Source organism: Bubalus bubalis, chromosome X, assembly GCF_019923935.1.
Source record: "Bubalus bubalis isolate 160015118507 breed Murrah chromosome X, NDDB_SH_1, whole genome shotgun sequence".
NCBI classification, from domain to species: Eukaryota; Metazoa; Chordata; class Mammalia; order Artiodactyla; family Bovidae; genus Bubalus; species Bubalus bubalis.
In genome coordinates, this window is record NC_059181.1 from 7,321,039 (window position 1) to 7,341,381 (window position 20,343).

General features: G+C 46.5%; 1 protein-coding gene across 1 annotated transcript; it reads left to right on the top strand.

Moving 5' to 3' along the window:
• Positions 1–557: 557 nt before the first annotated feature.
• LOC112582838 (histone-lysine N-methyltransferase PRDM9-like) lies at positions 558–11,861 on the top strand. The gene is made up of 10 exons (XM_045164390.1): positions 558–633; positions 1,038–1,164; positions 1,470–1,570; positions 2,896–2,945; positions 4,685–4,841; positions 5,659–5,760; positions 5,977–6,248; positions 6,740–6,807; positions 7,931–8,124; positions 9,808–11,861. Exons 1-10 carry the CDS (start codon positions 558–560, stop codon positions 11,019–11,021), a joined length of 2,361 nt encoding a protein of 786 aa, XP_045020325.1. The 3' UTR covers positions 11,022–11,861.
• Positions 11,862–20,343: the final 8,482 nt, after the last annotated feature.

Genomic DNA, 20,343 nt, shown 5'->3' on the forward strand with positions numbered 1-20,343 from the left:
TCTCTCACCCTGCACATTCTACATCAGCCAAAACATCCCCAGTCTCCTCTGTCTGAGGATCCCAGTTCCTTCAGCCCCTGTGTCGCAGATCTCCTCAAGCAGAGCGACTTGTCTCTGAAACGTAGAACCCATGTTATGCCCAGATTTTTCCGAGTTCCCAGGCGGAGATCTTCAAAACACTTCTTGGAGAAATATTCCCTCTCGTGCACTGGAACAGAGCCCTGATTTCAGCCTGACCCCAGTCCAGCAGTTATGGGCTTCTAAGTCTCCTCAGGACTCCCTCTGTCATCCACAGACACGTCCCTCCCAGTGCCTTTCCTCAGAGGGCCTGAATTGTAGGGAACCATAGAAACCAAATCTAGTTCACATTAGGCTGGCCTGTCATAGCTGGTCAGGATCCGCCCCTCTCACCAACACCCTCACTCCGACTTTCCCCACACCTTCGTGCCCTGGACACTCCACCCAAGGGAGACAGACCAGGCTCTGGACAGTGGTCTGGGCCATCTCAGCATCTTCTTCTCCCACAGGCACCTTGGCATTGAGGCAGTCCCATGGCCATGAGCCCAAACAGGTCTCCAGAGAACAGCACTGAGGGAGATGCTGGGAGAACAGAATGGAAGCCCATGGTGAGAGGCGGAGGTGGCAAAGCTGGGCTCTAAGCCAGCTCTATAGGAAGGACATGGCGCTGGTCCCTGAAGGATCACAAACTGCTTGCCTGGGCAGCTGAGTGAACTTCTCTGTGAATGTACACAGGATGGGAATGCCTGGTCCTCTCTGAGATGGTGGGGAGGAGTGGGACAAAACAGGACACTAGCATCACCAACTGCTCTGTGTCCAGGGAGAGTTAGGAAAATGCTCAGTGTTTGTTCAGTTAAGCAGGACACAGGCAGGAAGGAAAGTCTTCATCCCTGTCTCACAGAGACCATCCAGTAGCTTCAGGCTACTCCCTGCACAAAAGGTGGAGGAGAAGTCAGCTCTAAGGTCTGACATATATTAGTAAGTCACTGATGGAATCTACTATTTTCCTTAAGCCAAAGATGCTTTCAAAGACATTTCCATATACTTCACCAAGGAAGAATGGGCAGAGATGGGAGAATGGGAAAAAATCCGATATAGGAATGTGAAAAGGAACTACGAAGCGCTGATTGCTATAGGTAACACGAAGTGCTGGGTGCCTGTGAGCCTGGGAAACATGAAACAGGTCTTCACCCTTAGTGTTTACTTGGCCCTCTCTTAGGTGGCTTCTTCTGCTCACAGTCCCTTTTGTGTGGAGACTAACCTGAAGGGAATTTTTATTGTTTTGTACCAAAGTGGGGTTGACCCTGTCAGTGCAGAGCTCACATCTTGCCTTGTTCTACATTCTTCCAGCCCATCCTACTGATTTCCCTGACTATGTGACACTTTCCATCGCTTCTGTGCTTTGTGCCTCCTTCTTAGAACATATAGTTTGCTTCTTTCCAGGTTTTCAGAGCCACTCAACCAGGTTTCATGCATCACCGCAGGCAGGTCCTCAAACCCCAGGTAGATGACACTGAGGATTCTGATGAAGAATGGACACCAAGGCAACAAGGTGAGGGGCCAGAAGGATTTAGAGGTGTCTTCAAGAAACCAGCCTGGGCTTAGGTCTCAACTGCATCTCAGCCATTAGCAAAGAAAACATAATTTTCAGCATTCTAAAGTGGTTGTGGCTGAGTATTGACATGAGCCTGAATGAAGGTGAAGGTATAGGTTTTCCAGTGTTTTATGTTTAAAATTTATCATTCTTTGTAAAAAGAATTATTTTTGCGAAACATCCTTAATGAAAGGCAATTAAACATACCCTAGACTATAAATTCACTTAGCTCTTGACTATAGGTTTAAAAAACAAAACACAAATAGGATTGTTTTCTTATTTTCCTTTTTGGAATGGTTGTTGTTCATGCATGGAAAGATATTTGAATGTTGATTTTCTACCATGTAACTTTCTGTGCAGGTTTTGTGTGTGTGTGTGTGTGTGTGTGTGTGTGTGTAATTTAAAAAATTTTCAAGACAGCAAAAGAGACACTGATGTATAGAACAGTCTTATGGACTCTGTTGGAGAGGGAGAGGGTAGGAAGATTTGGGAGAATGGCATTGAAACGTGTAATATCATGTATGAAACGAGTTGCCAGTCCAGGTTCAATGCACGATACTGGATGCTTGGGGCTGGTGCACTGGGATGACCCAGAGGGATGGTGTGGGGAGGGAGGAGGGAAGAGGGTTCAGGATGGGGAGCACATGTATACCTGTGGCGGATTCGTTTTGATGTTTGGCAAAACTAATACAGTGTTTCAGGTTTAAAAATAAAATAAAATTGAAAAAAATTTTTTTTCTGCACGTAAAATCATGTCCTCTGTGAGCAGACATAATTTTACTTCTTTCTTTTCAACTGGAAGCCTTTTGTTTCCTTTTCTAATCTAATGCCCTGCCTAGGACTTCTAATATTATATTTAATAGAAGTATTGAGAATGGGCATCCTTGCCTTTTTCTCTTGATCGTAGAAGTTTTCAGCTTTTCATTGATGACTATGATGTTAGAGATAGACTTTTCATATATGACCTTTATTATATTGCAGTCACTTCCTTCTATTTTTACTTTGTTAAGTATTTTTGTCATGAAAGTCTAGTAAATTTATTAGATACTTTACGGGCATCAGATGCAGCACAGATGAAGTTTCATATTTTTTAAATTTTAATAAAATTATATTATGCTCCCAGTGGAAGCATAGGAGTTGATGATACAGAACTCACTTTCCATTCCTCCTTTGGTAATCCTTGTCCTTGTCACTCTCTGGCTCAGAATTTTGTGTCCTTAATTAGAATGCCCAGAGTTTGGAAACATTTACCAACCAAAACACTGATTCTCATCATTTTTTAGGTAAACCTTCTGGGATGGCCTTCAGAAGGGAGCCCAGTAAACACCAGAAGGTGAGTGTCTCCCAAATCCTGTTGACAAAAGAATCCTCCTCACGGATCCAGTCACAGGTGAGAATAGGAGGAAACACAGAGATCCTGGAGACTGCTGCCTTCCTGTCCTGAATCTTTAGCACAATGTCTGATATCATTACCGTCTTTATAGTTAGTAAGAACAGCAAATATAGTAGGCTGTTCTATTGTTACATTATTTTCACAATATTTCAGACTTTAAGCCTTTTATGTGAATAAACTTACTTAAACCTTAAAACAATCCTACAGTACCTATAAGTAGGTATATAGCTATCACCATTATAGATCAAGAAACTGAGGTAAAAAAAAAATGTTTGATTATATTCGTGGGATCACAGTATCACTGGTGGTACAATCTAATGCAAAGCCCCCTCTCTAATCCCCTTACAAAGTCGTTAGAACTTCCATAGTTCTATAAAGTTTCTTCATACATCTTTATATCATTCATCTGAGAGATATTTTCAAACTCAGTTCTTTTGTGCTGTGCTAGTGAGGGATATCTGACTAAGGGAAGCTTAAGGACATGTTGGGTAGTTTGTAGAGTGGACGGTCCAGGATGAAGAAGGTGACATGATCCCTACCTCAGAGACTCCTACTCCAATAAGAGGAAGTAACTTGCAGCTCTGACAAGCTTCAGGTTTATGACTCAAAAACAACAAATAAGAAAATAACTGAAGGGCTTCACATAGGTTACCAGCTTTTGAGTAGAAACTCATCATCTGGACATGATTTCAAATGCTCATTCTTGTAGGAGGAAGTAACAAGTCCTTCCTCTGAGCTCTGATTAGACAACTCTCCTGTTTGGAATCATTTGTTTAGCCTGCCCCTGTTTTGTGAGCTTTGAGAGCGTAGCCCATACTCGTTAATTCTCAGATGTCCAGGCCCAGCTCAAAGCCCCTAAGGGCCCTCTGAATGTTTTGTGAATGAGTGACTCCACATTTAAACATTCATCTAGGAATAAGAAGGTCAAGGAATACTGAGGGTGGTACTTGTGAGCTAGACTTCAAATATAGAAGCAGTCAAGGGGATATATTGATGGCAGGGATGTACACTCACATTCATACTGTATTAAAGAGCTCACACAATGATTTGTTGAATGTTATTAAACTTCATGTCCACTATAACATTAAGAATCAGCATGTATACCAATTTATAGATCAGGAAACTGAGGAGAACCCACTAGTCGTACAGCCTTCTTCAAGGAGAATTGATGAGGCCAGCTACTTTAATTCCAAACATTGTCTCTAGGACATGGCAACCTGAAACTTTCAGCTCATTTTCTTTATTGTCTGAATGTGTTTCTGCAGATCATCTTTTCTCTTCTCAATCTCACTACTTTGTCACTTTATTTTCCAGATGCCTTTTGTCCCCTCTGTAATTTTCCATACTTCCTCCTCCATCAAAGGTCCACTAATTAGTAGAAAACCTCACGGATTTCTCTATGAGCCCTTACCCTCTTCTTTCCCTGACCTCAAGCTATTCTCCCTGCGTTGCTCTCACTTTTATGCAGAAAGTTGAAGAGAAAGAATCTTAAGATATGAATTCTAGTTTTGATTCACTACCCACTTAGGTCCTTTTTTTACACTCCAGTGTTCAGAGCCCCCCTCCACCAGGTATTTCCAAGAATTGTCAAAGTATTAACTAAAGTCATGCATGTAAAAACACTTCATACAGTCCTAAAGAACTAAAGAAATACATGTTGTCTTTTACTCACATGGAAGAGGTTGTCCAGGGGACCATTAAATAAGGTATCTAGTTTGAAGAAATTGCCGGGAGCAGCAAAATTTCTGAAGAAAAGTGGCTCCAAACAGGCTCAGAAACCAGTGCCCCCTTCCAGAGAAGCGAGGACCCCTGGAAAGCACCCCAGACACAAAGTTGGTAAGATAAAGTTTGTGGAGTTCCTCTAATTAGTTCCTCTAATCCCTGTAGAAAAGCTAATAAGTATGGCCTAGGTGTGGGGTGTGGACTTTGGGTAGGCGTGGGTTTAAGCTGGACTGATCTGAGGCATAAAGTTAGCACTGGGGCCTTGGGAAAATCTTATACATTTTCTGAGGTCCTGATTGCTCATCTGTAAAGTGAAGCTGAGCATACGGTGTTTGGAAGGATTACATGAAATGCACAAGTGCTGACACCTACAAGAAGTTCAATAAATCCAGCTGTGATGATAGGGACCACACTTTGTTAGTATTTATACACAGACCTCTGCTCAATGCTTTACATGTCATGCCCTTCACATATATTTTCTGAGTAGATGTGTCAGTGAACTATTTCCTAAGTAAGAAGGTTGGGAAGTTAAACCTACTAACAGGAAGTGCGGGAAGCTAACACTGAACTGGGCATCTGTGGTCAGTGTGGAGCCTCAGTCTCCTGAACCAGTAGTTAAAGGGAGAAGAAACAAAGTATAGAGAAGGGACTTCCTGGTGGTTAAGTGGTTATGACTCCACACTTCCACTGCAGGAGGTGTGGGTTCCATTCCTGGTCAGGGAACTAAGATCTCACAAACCATACAGCATGGCCAATAAATAATGTATCATTAAAACATAAAAGTACAAAAGTAAAAGTTTGAAAAATAAATGTGAAAAAGTTTTAACAAACTGTATAGATGGACAAGTAGGAGATCTCACCCTTTCTGGTAAAACAGGGACTAATTCTCCAGACCCCACCAGCCTTGCTTAGCTTCTGTTCTCCATGTTAGAACTCAGAAGAAAGAAGACCAAAGTGAAGAGGTACAGCATACGAGAAAGAAAGGGCCATGTGTACCACGAGGTCAGCGAGCCCCAGGATGACAACTACCTGTGTGAGTGACCCTGCTGGCCCACTCATGGAGAAGGGGTTATGAGACCTTGGTACAATAACCTCACCTCACCATTTGGTCCCCCAATCATCCCCTTCCTCTAGGACTTGGGGTACAGGATCAAGGCCAAAGGCCGTGAGTGCCCCAGCTCTTTCTGAAGGTCTTTACAACCAGCAACATCACTATACCTCCCCTCATCCCTGTTGCTCTCACCTCCAGATTGTGAGGAATGTCAGAACTTCTTCATCGACAGCTGTGCTGCCCATGGGCCCCCAACCTTTGTAAAGGACTCTGCAGTGGAAAAGGGGCATGCCAACCGCTCAGCCCTCACTCTGCCCCCTGGGTTAAGTATCAGGCCATCGGGCATCCCTAAGGCTGGGCTTGGAGTGTGGAACGAGGCATCCGATCTGCCACTGGGCCTGCATTTTGGCCCCTACGAGGGTCAGATCATATACAATGAAGAGGACTCCCACAGTGGATACTGCTGGATGGTGAGAAATAGCCCTCTTTCCCTGTCCTCTGGCTCTAATCGTTTGTGTGTTGTGGGGGTGTACTTCATGTCTACATGCAAGGACACGGATGGTGATGACATGGTCGGCAATGACACAGTCAGCCCTGTGTACTGTGTGCACTGGGCATGAACACAGGATTTCTATCCAAAGGTCAGAGGAAGGTGGGAGGCAGTGGTACAGGCACACAAGACTTCTATCTAAAGATCAGAGGAGAGCTGGGAGACAGTGGTACAGGCATACAGAAATGACCCTTCACTTGTGGAGCCCTTGCCTTCAATGTGCCAATAGACTCAGACTTGAAATGATTACTAAGGAGCTTACTGTGTGGTCCGACTGGCAGTTGAATCCATGCAGGCTGAAGAGCACCAATGCCAGCAGGGGGAAAGTTCTTCTATTACTTACTACCAAAAAAATAAAATAAAATAAAGTAAAAGAGAGAAGAGAGCTTGTATCTCTTTTCTGACACTCAGGTCACCAAAGGGAGAAACAGCTACGAGTATGTGGATGGAAAAGACACGTCTTTGGCCAACTGGATGAGGTGGGTGCAGTGAGCCTGCAGTTTGTAGATGTCGCTCCTCCCTCAAACCCACACCCCTTTCCTTCTCAGCCCATCTCCCTCGGTAGCTTTCACATCTTCTTGCCTCTTTTCCCTCCATATCATGCTCTTTCATTTCAAAAGACATTAGAAAGAAAGAAAGAAAAATATAGCATGTGCCCTCAAAATATGTCTATATGCTCAACAAAACTGAGGCACTTGAACACAACTTGAGGAGTCTAGATTCACCAGGGACACTTTACCTCACTTAATTGACACTTACCAAACACTCTGTGTCCCAGTTTAGACAGTGAACTTCATTACTGAAGCAGATCACACAACCCATGTCCTTTTGGAGAACATACTGAAGACAGACATTAACCAATTGATTTTAGGAATAGTAACCTTACTTTTTCTATTTTTGAATAATTGCACAGCACCAGGATAACCTAACATGGGAGACCTTGAGTCCGTGTGGGCAACAACCTCCCCAGGCTCGGTTCCAGTGAGAAGTGGGCCCTGAGGCCTGAGAAGGAATGGGGAGCAGGATGGCCGTGAGCATGGCCATTCTCTGAGGGCCTCTACTTTCATCAGGGCAGGCAGAAAGTGAATAAACTATTACTGTTCTCTGTCTCAAGCTATGTCAGAGCACTCTCCATGTTTCCATGGGAGAGGGTGGGCAAGTGAATAGGACCCTGGATACATGTCGGGAGATTGGAGAAAAGCCTCTGGAGAGAAGGAAGGCTGGGGTGAGTGCTGAGGGGTGCATGCTAGCCTAGGAGTACCAAGTCCTGCGGAATGAAAGAGAACTTAATTTAGAGTTTAGAGGAGCTGGAGGTCACCAGTCTTATGGACAGTCCAGGTGGAGACAAGTCTGGAACTGGGCTCTGGACAATGGCTAATTAGGTAAGGAGAGAAAAGCATTCCAGCCAGGAAGAGGACTGGAAACAGGATCTGGAAATAGAAATTCACACAGCCAGGTCTAAGGTGTGTACAGAAGGTCCCCATGAGGGGCGGTGGGAACCATGGCGGCCTCAGAGCCTGAAGGCAAGGAGCTGGGCGTGGTCCAATAGTGGAAGGGTCTCCTCACCTGTGGTTTCTTTCCCTTTCCTGGCCTTGATCCCAGGTATGTGAACTGTGCCCGGGATGATGAGGAGCAGAACCTGGTGGCCTTGCAGTATCACGGGCAGATCTTCTACCGAACCCGCCAGGTGGTCAGGCCGGGCTGTGAGCTGCTGGTCTGGTATGGGGACGAGTATGGCAAGGAACTCGGCATCAAGATGGACAACAGGGGGAAGAGCAAGCTCTCGGCCCGGAGAGGTGAGCGTCACCCCTCTTCCAGCGCTCCACCCCATCCTGGGGAGCTTCCTTGGTCCGATTCTGAAGCAGAGTCCAATCCAGTCTAAAGTCAGTCAAGTTGCAATTAAAATGCCTCAGAATTTGATTCATTTCATAAGACTGTTAGGAAAAATATTTATATTAAAAATATTAGTTCTAATTTTCAATATTTCATGCAAAAAATATGTAACATCACCTTCTGCTGAAAGGCTTAGAAGCAAAAAGCAAGTTTTTTAGCACCTACCAGCTCTCTCACCTTTACCAGTTTCTTCCTCATTTCCTCCACATTTCTAAGTGACATGCATACAGTGATTTGCATTCAGTTACTGTTTCAGTTTGTTGTCATGTGAATTCATACTTTGTGCCAGACAGGGCTACACACACTGAAACAGACAGAACCACTGCCTTGGGGCAGCATGGGCTTCATACCAGACAGGGGCTGGTGCTCTGAGGAAAACCAGTGCATGAAAAGTGCCTCGGATCCGCATGAACAGAGTGGGGTGTGGCGGAGGATGGTGGGGCAGGGTCTCTGCAGAGATAACACCTATGGCTTCCAGGATTCCAGGCAAGGGAGCAGCCAGTGCTGCAGCCTCAGGGCCTGGAAGAGAGGCCATGTCAGTGGTTGCAGGAGGAAGCACAGAGGGAGAGGAAGGAGGCTGGATGGAACACAGAAGCCTCAGCGTCAATGTCCATGTGCAGGCCTTAGGGTCTTCCTGGGTGACACAGAACAACCATGTGGCTATTAGCTCCAAGCGGCATGTTCTCTGTTCTAAGATGATGTTCCACTTCATTTTTGGGAAGAGACAGCAGTGGGGAGTCCCCTCAGAGGTCAGTTCATTGCCAGACATGAGGGGAAAGTGGCCTGGGTAAAGATGCTTGGGAGTGAGGGTGTGAAGAGTCTGGCTGGAGATGTATTTTTAAGCAAGACTTCCTAGTGCATGTTAAATGGACTAAGACTGTGTGAAATTAGAGGTATGAATATTGGTGAGGCTTGAGAAAGGACATGTCTTTATTGTATGATGTATAGAAAACAGAGAGGAGCAATTTATGAACCAACCGGGGCAGCAGGAGCCAGAGACCTGTAGTCAGTAGGACCTGGGCCTCTTGGTCTCGTCCAGTCTCAAACCCACTTCCTGTAGAGTGGTTTCTTTGAAAGGCTGCTCTTTGAACAAGAAGCCTCAAATACAGCTTGACTCACACCTGCTCTAACCACCCCCTGTGCTGCCTCACATATGCAGAGAGCTCTAGGCCAGGTGCCCCTAACTTAATAGACCCTTTCCCCTCACACAGAGCCATTCAGGAAGATTCCACCTAAGTCATCAAGAGTCTTATCTCTCAGTAGGGTAAAATACCTGTGGCCACTGTGACACGACTTTTCAGATACTTACATGCAGGGAAAGGTCCCTGCAGATCCACCTGTATCAGGAGAGACGCTGCCTCTGATGCTACTGAAAGGTCCCTAGGCTGGGTGGTATGTAGAAAAGGCCCTTGATGCAAGCTTCCTGGATTTCTGTAGATGTAGAGAATAAGAATGGAATGGAAAAGTGGACTGTAAAGACACACTTGATGGGAGACAAATCGTGCACCGTCAACACTAAGATGATTACTGGGGCAGGCTTTACCATGGCAAACCAGCTACCTGACTAAAACTTCCTCTTTCAGCAGAACCAAAGCCCAAGATCCACCCATGTGCCTCCTGCTCTCTGTCCTTCTCCAGTCAGAAATTCCTCAGCCAACATGTCCAACGCAATCACCCCTCTCAGATCATCCTGAGGCCATCTATAGGAGACCACCTCCAACCAGAGGATCCCTGCCCAGGCAGTCAAAATCAGCAGCAGCAATATTCTGATCCACACAGACCGAGTGGCAAACCAGAGGGTCGAGAGCCCAAGGAAAGGCCCCATCCTTTGCTGAAAGGCCCCAAACTTTGCATAAGGCTGAAGAGGATTTCAACAGCCTCTTCCTACACACCCAAAGGACAAATGGGGGCTTCTGAGGTGCATGAGAGAATGGCCGAAGAGCCCAGCACAAGCCAGAAGCTGAATCCAGAGGACACAGGCAAATTATTCATGGAGGCAGGGGTCTCAGGGATTATAAGACTCAAGTACGGAGAGCATGAGCAAGGCTCCAAGGATAGGTCAAGTCTAATCACACCTGAGAAGATACACACAGGGGAGAAGCCCTATGTTTGCAAGGAGTGTGGGAAAAGCTTCATTTGGAGGTCAGATCTCACCAAACATAAGAGGACACACACAGGGGAGAAGCCTTATGTTTGTGGGGAGTGTGGGCGAGGCTTCAGTGAGAAGTCAAATCTCACCAAACATAAGAGGACACACACAGGGGAGAAGCCCTATGTTTGTGGGGAGTGTGGGCGAAGCTTCAGTTTGAAGAAAAATCTCATTACACACCAGAGGACACACACAGGGGAGAAGCCCTATGTTTGTGGGGAGTGTGGGCGAAGCTTCAGTTTGAAGAAAAATCTCATTACACACCAGAGGACACACACAGGGGAGAAGCCCTATGTTTGCAGGGAGTGTGGGCGAAGCTTCAGTGAGAAGTCACGTCTCACCAGACATAAGAGGACACACACAGGGGAGAAGCCCTATGTTTGTGGTGATTGTGGGCAAAGCTTCAGTTTGAAGTCAGTTCTCATCACACACCAGAGGACACACACAGGGGAGAAGCCTTATGTTTGCAGGGAGTGTGGGCGAAGCTTCAGTGTGATGTCCAGTCTCATCAGACACCAAAGGACACACACAGGGGAGAAGCCCTATGTTTGCAGGGAGTGTGGGCGAAGCTTCAGTGTGATGTCCAATCTCGTCAGACACCAAAGGACACACACAGGGGAGAAGCCCTATGTTTGCGTGGAGTGTGAGTGAGTCATGACCAATAAACCACATCCTAGCCACAGGAGGATTACTGCAGCCACCCCATGCCTCAGCTCTAAGGGGGCCTCAGAGCAGGTTTATGATCCGTTACTGTCACCAAGAGTATGAGGAGAGACTTCCCAGATGGTCCAGTGGCTACTACTCCAATGCGTAGAGCCATGTTCAATACCTGATTTGGGAACTACCTCCCACATGCAGCAACTAAGACACAGTGCAGCCATGTAAATAAACACATAAGCAAATATTTTACAGAAGCAGTGTGATGAACACAGAATTAATTGATTAAACACACCTTCCACTTTCATGACAGGAGAGGAGGTAGATAAACAGCAGATGGTTTCTTAAGTGTTCTGTAGATATTCATGCCAATTGCCTTCACGGTTTTTTGTACTTCTTCTAATAAATTTTGTCTCCAAACAAATCTGAAGCCCAGACTACGTACTCACCCCCCCCCCTTATTACTGACAGCAGTGGGGTCCAGTGATAGTGAACCCCTGGGAAGGCATTGTTCTGGAGCCAACTCAGTTAGGTCACTGGACAGTCACTTCCAGGGTCCAGGGAGAGGAATCTAGGATTTGAGACAGACTCATCAGGGAAGAGAAAACTCTGGCTTCCTGGGAGGTGTGGCCTCTCCTCCCTATAGACCTAGACTCTACTTTGGCCTCTCCTGGTTGCCCTCTGTCTTCCTCTGACTTCTGTAGCCCCAAAAGTGAAGGCCACGTGCATGTGTATGTGTGCATGTGCATGTGCCTCGCTCAGCCTGGGCCATCTGGTCTCCCTCACTCTGTCTTTGCCACTTCAGCAGGGTCATCACAGCATCTGGACTCCAGACACGACCACAGGGGTCCAGTTCTCAGCTCTGCCCTCAGCATCTGTGTGACATGGGACAAGATGCTCAACCTCTCTGTGTCTCTATTCTCATCTGTGATACAGGGTGGGAGCACCAGCGTTTTGGTCTGTTGCATAAGCACAGGCAGAATCTGGCAGAGGCTGGCTGAGAATGCAAGCCCCGCCGTTGCTGTTATTTGTGGTTTTTTTCTTTAATCTTTTTAAAATTTTTAATCGAAGGATAGTTGCTTTACAGAATTGTGTTTTCTGCATGTCCTTCAGCCCCCACATCTTCCAGGTCTTCAGAGCTAGACGAGGAAGGGGCTGTTTAGGCACTTAGCTGCCCTGATGAGGACATGTGAGGTCAGGGATGCTAAGGGAGCACAACCTCCCTTCCCACCATTGCCGTTCTTACTGAGCTGGGCAGCCCCAGAGCCCCTCCACACAGACAGGCAGTGCTGACAGTCGTCCACCCTGCGGACAACAGAGCCTGGAGCCACGTGTGCAGGAAACTCTTGTCCAGACCCCATCCCACCCCCCACCTGGAGGGTCCTTGAAGCCCACACTGTGGCTTCTCTAATGCACGGGTCTTGTACCTGTGCCCACGTGCTTTGGTCAATGCTGTTGCAACCTTGAAATTCTTAACTATGAAATAGTTCATCCTTACACTTCCCTTTTATGAGTGAAGTCTGATGGACCATAGGGTGCACTGTGAGCAGAGCAGATGCACACAGCACAGCCCCCAGGGGTGACCAGGCTGCACGTGGTGACAAGGTGGACAAAAAGTCCACCCCCGCAGGTGAGTGAAGGTGGTGACTGCACCAGGAAGCCACGCTTGCTTAGACCCAGAACTGAGTTCCAACACAGAGTGGAGGCAATGGTGTTCTTAGCAGTTGACCACACCCTTCCCTCTATGAAAAAAAAAAGAAAAAAAGAAAAAAAAATCTAGGCAAAAAGCCTACAGCACCCAGTATTCCCAGGTGGTCTCCCATCCAAGTCCTAACCAGGCCTGACCCTGCTTAGCTTTGGAGATCAGCTGAGATCGGGTGCCTTCAGGCTGATATGTGCAGAGACATATGCCCAATATGCTACTGGAGATGAGTGGAGAAATAACTCCAGAAAGAATGAAGGGATGGAACCAAAGCAAAAACAATACCCAGCTGTGGATGTTACTGGTGATAGAAGGTCCGATGCTGTAAAGAGCAATATTGCATAGGAACCTGGAATGTCAGGTCCATGAATCAAGGCAAATTGGAAGTGGTCAAACAAGAGATGGCAAGAGTGAATGACAACATTCTAGGAATCAGCGAACTGAAATGGACTGCAATGGGTGAATTTAACTCAGATGACCATTATATCTACTACTGCGGGCAGGAATCCCTCAGAAGAAATGGAGTGGCCATCATGGTCAACAAAAGAGTTCGAAATGCAGTACTTGGATGCAATCTCAAAAACGACAGAATGATCTCTGTTCGTTTCCAAGGCAAATCATTCAATATCACAGTAATCCAAGTCTATGCCCCAACCAGTAACGCTGAAGAAGCTGAAGTTGAACGGTTCTATGAAGACCTACAAGTCCTTTTAGAACTAACACCCAAAAAAGATGTCCTTTTCATTATAGGGGACTTGAATGCAAAAGTAGGAAGTCAAGAAACTCTTGGAGTAACAGGCAAATTTGGCCTTGGAATACGGAATAAAGCAGGGCAAAGACTAATAGAGTTTTGCCAAGAAAATGCACTGGTCATAACAAACACCCTCTTCCAACAACACAAGAGAAGACTCTATACATGGACATCACCAGATGGTCAACATAGAAATCAGATTGATTATATTCTTTGCAGCCAAAGATGGAGAAGCTCTATACAGTCAGCAAAAATAAGACCAGGAGATGACTGTGGCTCAGACCATGAACTCCTTATTGCCAAATTCAGACTTAAATTGAAGAAAGTAGGGAAAACCACTAGAGCATTCAGGTATGACCTAAATCAGATCCCTTATGATTATACAGTGGAAGTGAGAAATAGATTTAAGGGCCTAGATCTGATAGATAGAGTGCCTGATGAACTATGGAATGAGGTTCGTGACATTGTACAGGAGACAGGGATCAAGACTATTCCCATAGAAAAGAAATGCAAAAAAGCAAAATGGCTGTCTGGGGAGGCCTTACAAATAGCTGTGAAAAGAAGAGAAGCGAAAAGCAAAGGAGAAAAGGAAAGATATATAAACATCTGAATGCACAGTTTCAAAGAATAGCAAGAAGAAATAAGAAAGCCTTCTTCAGCGATCAATGCAAAGAAATAGAGGAAAACAACAGAATGGGAAAGACTAGGGATCTCTTCAAGAAAATCAGAGATACCAAGGGAACATTTCATGAAAAGATGGGCTCGATAAAGGACAGAAATGGTATGGACGTAGCAGAAGCAGAAGATATTAAGAAGAGATGGCAAGAATACACAGAAGAACTGTACAAAAAAGATCTTCACGACCCAGATAATCACGATGGTGTGATCACTGACCTAGAGCCAGACATCCTGGAATGTGAAGTCAAGTGGACCTTAGAAAGCATCACTACAAACAAAGCTAGTGGAGGTGATGAAATTGCAGTTGAGCTATTTCAACTCCTGAAAGATGATGCTGTGAAAGTGCTGCACTCAATATGTCAGCAAATTTGGAAAACTCAGCAGTGGCCACAGGACTGGAAAAGGTCAGTTTTCATTCCAATCCCAAAGAAAGGCAATGCCAAAGAATGCTCAAACTACTGCACAATTGCAGTCATCTCACACGCTAGTAAAGTAATGCTCAAAATTCTCCAAGCCAGGCTTCAGCAATATGTGAACCATGAACTTCCTGATGTTCAAGCTGGTTTTCGAAAAGGCAGAGGAACCAGAGATCAAATTGCCAACATCCGCTGGATCATGGAAAAAGCAAGAGAGTTCCAGAAAAACATCTATTTCTGCTTTATTGACTATGCCAAAGCCTTTGACTCTGTGGATCACAATAAACTGTGGGAAATTCTTCAAGAGATGGGAATACCAGACCATCTGACCTGCCTCTTCAGAAATTTGTATGCAGGTCAGGAAGCAACAGTTAGAACTGGACATGGAACAGACTGGTTCCAAATAGGAAAAGGAGTTCGTCAAGGCTGTATATTGTCACCCTGTTTATTTAACTTATATGCAGAGTACATCATGAGAAACGCTGGACTGGAAGAAACACAAGCTGGAATCAAGATTGCCGGGAGAAATATCAATAACCTCAGATAGGCAGATGACACCACCCTTATGGCAGAAAGTGAAGAGGAACTCAAAAGCCTCTTGATGAAAGTGAAAGTGGAGAGTGAAAAAGTTGGCTTAAAGCTCAACATTCAGAAAACAAAGATCATGGCATCCGGTCCCACCACTTCATTGGAAATAGATGGGGAAACAGTGGAAACAGTGTCAGATTTTATTTTTCTGGGCTCCAAAATCACTACAGATGGTGACTGCAGCCATGAAATTAAAAGACGCTTACTCCTAGGAAGAAAATTTATGACCAACCTAGACAGCATATTCAAAAGCAGAGACATTACTTTGCCAACAAAGGTTCGTCTAGTCAAGGCTATGGTTTTTCCTGTGGTCATGCATGGATGTGAGAGTTGCACTGTGAAGAAGGCTGAGCACCGAAGAATTGATGCTTTTGAACTGTGGTGTTGGAGAAGACTCTTGAGAGTCCCTTGGCCTGCAAGGAGATCCAACCAGTCCATTCTGAAGATCAGCCCTGGGATTTCTTTGGAAGGAATGATGCTAAAGCTGAAACTCCAGTACTTTGGCCACCTCATGCGAAGAGTTGACTCATTGGAAAAGACTCTGATGCTGGGAGAGATTGGGGGCAGGAGAAGAAGGGGACGACAGAGGATGAGATGGCTGGATGGCATCACTGACTCGATGGACGTGAGGCTGGGTAAATTCTGGAAGTTGGTAATGGACAGGGAGGCCTGGCGTGCTGTGATTCATGGGGTTGTAAAGAGTCGGACACGACTGAGAGACTGATCTGATCTGATCCCTCTCTGAATGAACTCTGCTCTGTCCTGATCCTTCCAGAATGGGTTCAGGAGCCTGAAGTCCAATCGGTCACCAGAGGACACCAAGGGGTGAGTGGGCTATGGGGCAGGGAGGGGTGGGAGGTGGTAACTCCAGGACTGGGGCAAATGGCCCTCAGTTCCCTCCCTGTTCCAGGCTTGTGAAGTGTCGCTACATGAACCGTGTCAGTAATAACCACCCACTGTTATTTTCTCGTTTCTTTCATGCTTTCCTAAAGGAACACGTTTGTCTGCTTGGTTTCCCTATTGGAAGGGAAGCCACGTAAACTCTCCATCTTCCATGGCTTGTGGCTGGGGCCACAGGAGTGAGAGAGAGTTAGGGGTGATGCAGGCAGAGGGGTTTCAACTGAAATACAGTGGAGACCCAGAAGCTTGCAGGGGCTTCTCACCTGCACCTCCCACCAGAGCAGGGCCTGGAATCCCCTGGAAGCCTGAGCAGGTCAAAGCTTCTCCATCCCTTCCCCTCCCCTCCCCTCTCCTCCCCTCAAAAAGCTGGATCCTGGGCCAGCCCACAACACCCCCAAAACCCCCATCACCCACAGGCCTTCACAGGCCCTCCCTCACAGAAGTGGGAAGACCTGCATGGCGGCAGCGATGGTGTGTGACCCCAGAGCTTGGGGTCTCAGCTGACCTTGAGCAAGGGGGCTGGTGCTTTACACACCCTCCCAGCCCAGAGAGATGCCAGCAGCCACAAGCCACGAAGTGAAGCAGAGGTGAGGAAGAGGGCTGTTGATGTGAGCTGTCTGAGGTCCCATCCTGTCCCCATGACAGTGGCCAGGCCTCACCTGACACTATGACTGCGCTGCACGGGCAAACAAGACAGCAGCAGTCACAGTGACAGGACAGCCAGCTGCCTCCACTGCACGCTCCACTCGGACCTCAGAAGCCCCATAGCTGTACCTGACCCACCTGGCACTGCTCTGCTTGGCTGCCAGGGCTCGGGGACCCTGGGTGAGTAAGTGAGGGCAGAGCACCAGAGGCCAAGCCTGTTTTCAGCTGCCAGACCTGCCCTGGTCGCCAGACCCATGAGCCCAACCAGTATCTGAAGCCAAGATGCCTTTGGGAGAATGACACCACAGACGCTGACCTCAGAGCTCAGACTCCTGAAAATTTACTAAACAGGTTGTTTTTAGTCTTTTTTTTTTTTTTTAAGTAGGAGGTTGGCAGGAAGAGGGAGGGGAATGACTTCCTTGGTGGTGCAGTGGTTAAAAATCTGCCTGCCAATGCAGGAGACATGGGTTCATCCCCGATCTGGGAAGATCCCACATGCTGTGGAGCAACTAATCCTGTGCACAACTACTGCAGCCCAAATGCCTAGTGCCCATGCTTCCCAACAAGAGAAGCCACCACAGTGAGAAGTTCAAGCACAAGAACTAGAGAGTAGCCCCCACTCCCTACAACCAGGGAAAAGCCCGCATAGCAACAAAGACCCAGCACAGCCAAAAATAAATAACATTTTTTTTAAAGTAGGATGCTGCAGCATTCCCTGCTGGTCCAGAGGCTAAGACTCTGAGCTCCCAACACAGGGGGGCCGGGTTCAATCCCTGGTCAGGGCACTAGATCCCACATGCCTCAACTGAATACCCTGTGTACCACAACTAAGACCCAGCGCAGCTGATTAAATAAATATTTAAAAGTAAGAGGTGGGGCGGTCCTAAGATGGTGGAGGAATAGAAAGAGGAGACCACTTTCTTCCCCACAAATTCATCAAAATATCATTTGAATGCTGAGCAACTTCCACAAAACAACTTCTGAACGCTGGCGGAGGACACCAGGCACCCAGAAAGGCAGCCCATTCTCTTCAAAAGGAGGTAGGACAAAATGTAACAGACAAAAAGAGAGACAGAAGAGTTAGGGAAGGAGACCCGTCCTGGGGAGGGAGTCGTGAAGGAGGAGAAGTTTCCAATCACCAGGAAACCCTCTTACCAGGCCTGTGGGGAGTTTTGGAATTGCAGAGGGAAACATAAGTGGGAGGGGAAAAAAATTCCACAGAATATGTGCCTTAACCACAACTCCCAGCGGAGAAATAGCCTAGACACTCACATCTGCCACAGCAAGCAGGAGAGGCGTGGGTTGCATGCTTAGGGTAAGGACTGGGCCTGAATGCCCTGAGGACAATCTGAGGGAGCTAAGGTGAGATAGCAACCCAAACTGTGGGATAGCCAGAGAGAGAGAGAATTTTCCTGTGAAAGCTCTAACCTAAGGCACAGTCTGGCCACTTCACAGAACAAAGGACTGAGTGAACACCAAAGGAGAGCTAGCTAGCTGTGGACTGGCCCCTCACCCTGCCGGAGGCAGAGAGGCAGGTGGGCGACAGCCAGAGGTGGAAGACGAGGGGCAATCTCTGCCCCAGAGATGGCATCCTGCACCAAACTGTGAGCAGGCTCCTACTTGCTAACCACATGTTCCTGGGATCCTGGACGATTGGCATCTGCCAGGAGGGTCGCAACCTGAGATCAGCCCCCCAGAAGAGACATACAGCACACCTGAGACAGCACTCTTTTGGCACACATGGGACACCGAGCAGCCGGGACCAGGGAGGTGATTAAGACACATGGCCCACCTGGGGCAGTGTGCTTGCCAAGCACCTGGTCGCCTGAGCTGCTTGGACCTGGGAAGGGCACAAAACGCAGGTCCGACTGAGTCTGTGCCTTTGTGGAGTACCCGAGAACCTGAACCTGAGCAGCTCAGACCAGGGAAGTGCATGAAATGCAGGGCCAACTTTGGACAGTTCCCCTGCAGAGCAACCTGGAGCCTGAGCAGTGTAGACTGGGAAAGCACAGGCCATCATGAGCTGGGGCAAGCCCCATGTGGTCCATACACCATGAGTACTCCCCTCACATGCCAATGATATTTGTTTGCAGTGCTCCTCCCTCTCCACAACACAACTGAACAAGTGAGCCGAAATAAGTGACCCCTTCAGTCCCTTGTGTCACGGTGGAAATTAGACACTGAAAGGACTTGCAAACAGAGGAAGGTAAAATAAATAAAGAAGAGGGAGCCGCTCTGGAAGTGACAGGTGCAGCAAATTAAAACCCTGTAGCTAGCATTGACTATGCATTGGAAGGGGCCTATAGACCTTGAGAAGAAGTATAAGCTGGAACAGGGAACTATCCGAAACTGAACTGACCCCACCCTGCCGGCAGCAGCTCCAGAGAAATTCCTAGATATATTTTTACAATTATAATTTTTAAATTATTTTAAGTTCTTTATTACTCCTTTAATTTTCATTTTTAAAACCTACTATTACTTTGCAAAAAACCTATTTTTTAAAGCAAACCATATATATATATATATTATAATTTTTGTGATTTTTTTCTTTAATATTGTGTTTTTGAGAATCCAACCTCTACTCTAGGTTTTTAATCTTTGCTTTTTGGTATTTGTTACCAATTTTGTACCCTTAAGAATCTAATCTTCAGTACCCATTTTTACTTAGGGGTGTGAATACTGGCTTGATTTCTTTCTCCCCTTTTGACTCTCCCTTTTCTCCCCCATGTCACCTCTATCACCTCCCTCCCCCTTCTCTTCTCTACTTAACTCTGTGAAGTGTATTCTCAGCTGTGGAGAACACTTAGGGAACTGATTACTGGCTAGATTGCTCTCTCCCCTTTTGACTGACCCTCTTCTCTTCCTGGTCACCTCTGTCTCCCTCCTCCCTCTTCTCTTCTCCATATAACTCTGTGAACCTCTCTGGGTGTCCCTCACTGTGGAGAATCTTTTCACCATTAAGCTAGATGTTTTATCATCATTGCTGTATGGATGGAGAAGTCTTGAGGCTACTGTAAGAATAAGACTGAAAGCCAAGGGCAGGAGGCTTAAATACAAAACTTGAGAAAACCAGAGAACTCCTGACTCCATACCTGCACTGAAACAAAGCTCCACCCAAGAGCCAACAAGTTCCAGAGCAAGACACACCATGCTAATTCTCCAGCAATGCAGGAATATAGCCCTGAGCATTAAAATACAGGCTGCCCAAAGTCACACCAAACCCATAGACACCTCAAAACTCACTACTGGACACTTCATTGCACTCCAGAGAGAAGAGATCCAGCTCCACCCACCAGAACACTGACAAAAGCTTCCCTAACCAGGAAATCTTGACAAGCCACTAGTCCAACCCCACCCACAGGGAGGAACATCCACAATAAAGAGGAACCAAAAACTTCTAGCATACAGAAAGGCCACCCCAAACACAGCAATCTAAACAAAATGAAAAGGCAGAGAAATATTCAGCAGGTAAAGGAACATGGTAAACGCCCACCAAACCAAACAAAAGAGGAGGAGATAGGAAGTCTACCTGAGAAAGAATTCAGAATAATGATAGGAAAGATGATCCAAAATCTTGAAAACAAAATGGAGTTAAAGATAAAGAGACTGAAGGCAAGGATTGAGGAGATGCAAGAA

Excerpts from the sequence above, each read along its gene's own strand:
- LOC112582838 (XM_045164390.1), top strand. The coding sequence starts at position 558 with ATGAGCCCAAACAGGTCTCCAGAGAACAGCACTGAGGGAGATGCTGGG. Across the intron at positions 4,842-5,658 it reads GCACCCCAGACACAAAGTTG|AACTCAGAAGAAAGAAGACC; the intron begins GTAAGATAAAGT and ends TCTCCATGTTAG. Across the intron at positions 5,761-5,976 it reads CCAGGATGACAACTACCTGT|ATTGTGAGGAATGTCAGAAC; the intron begins GTGAGTGACCCT and ends TCTCACCTCCAG.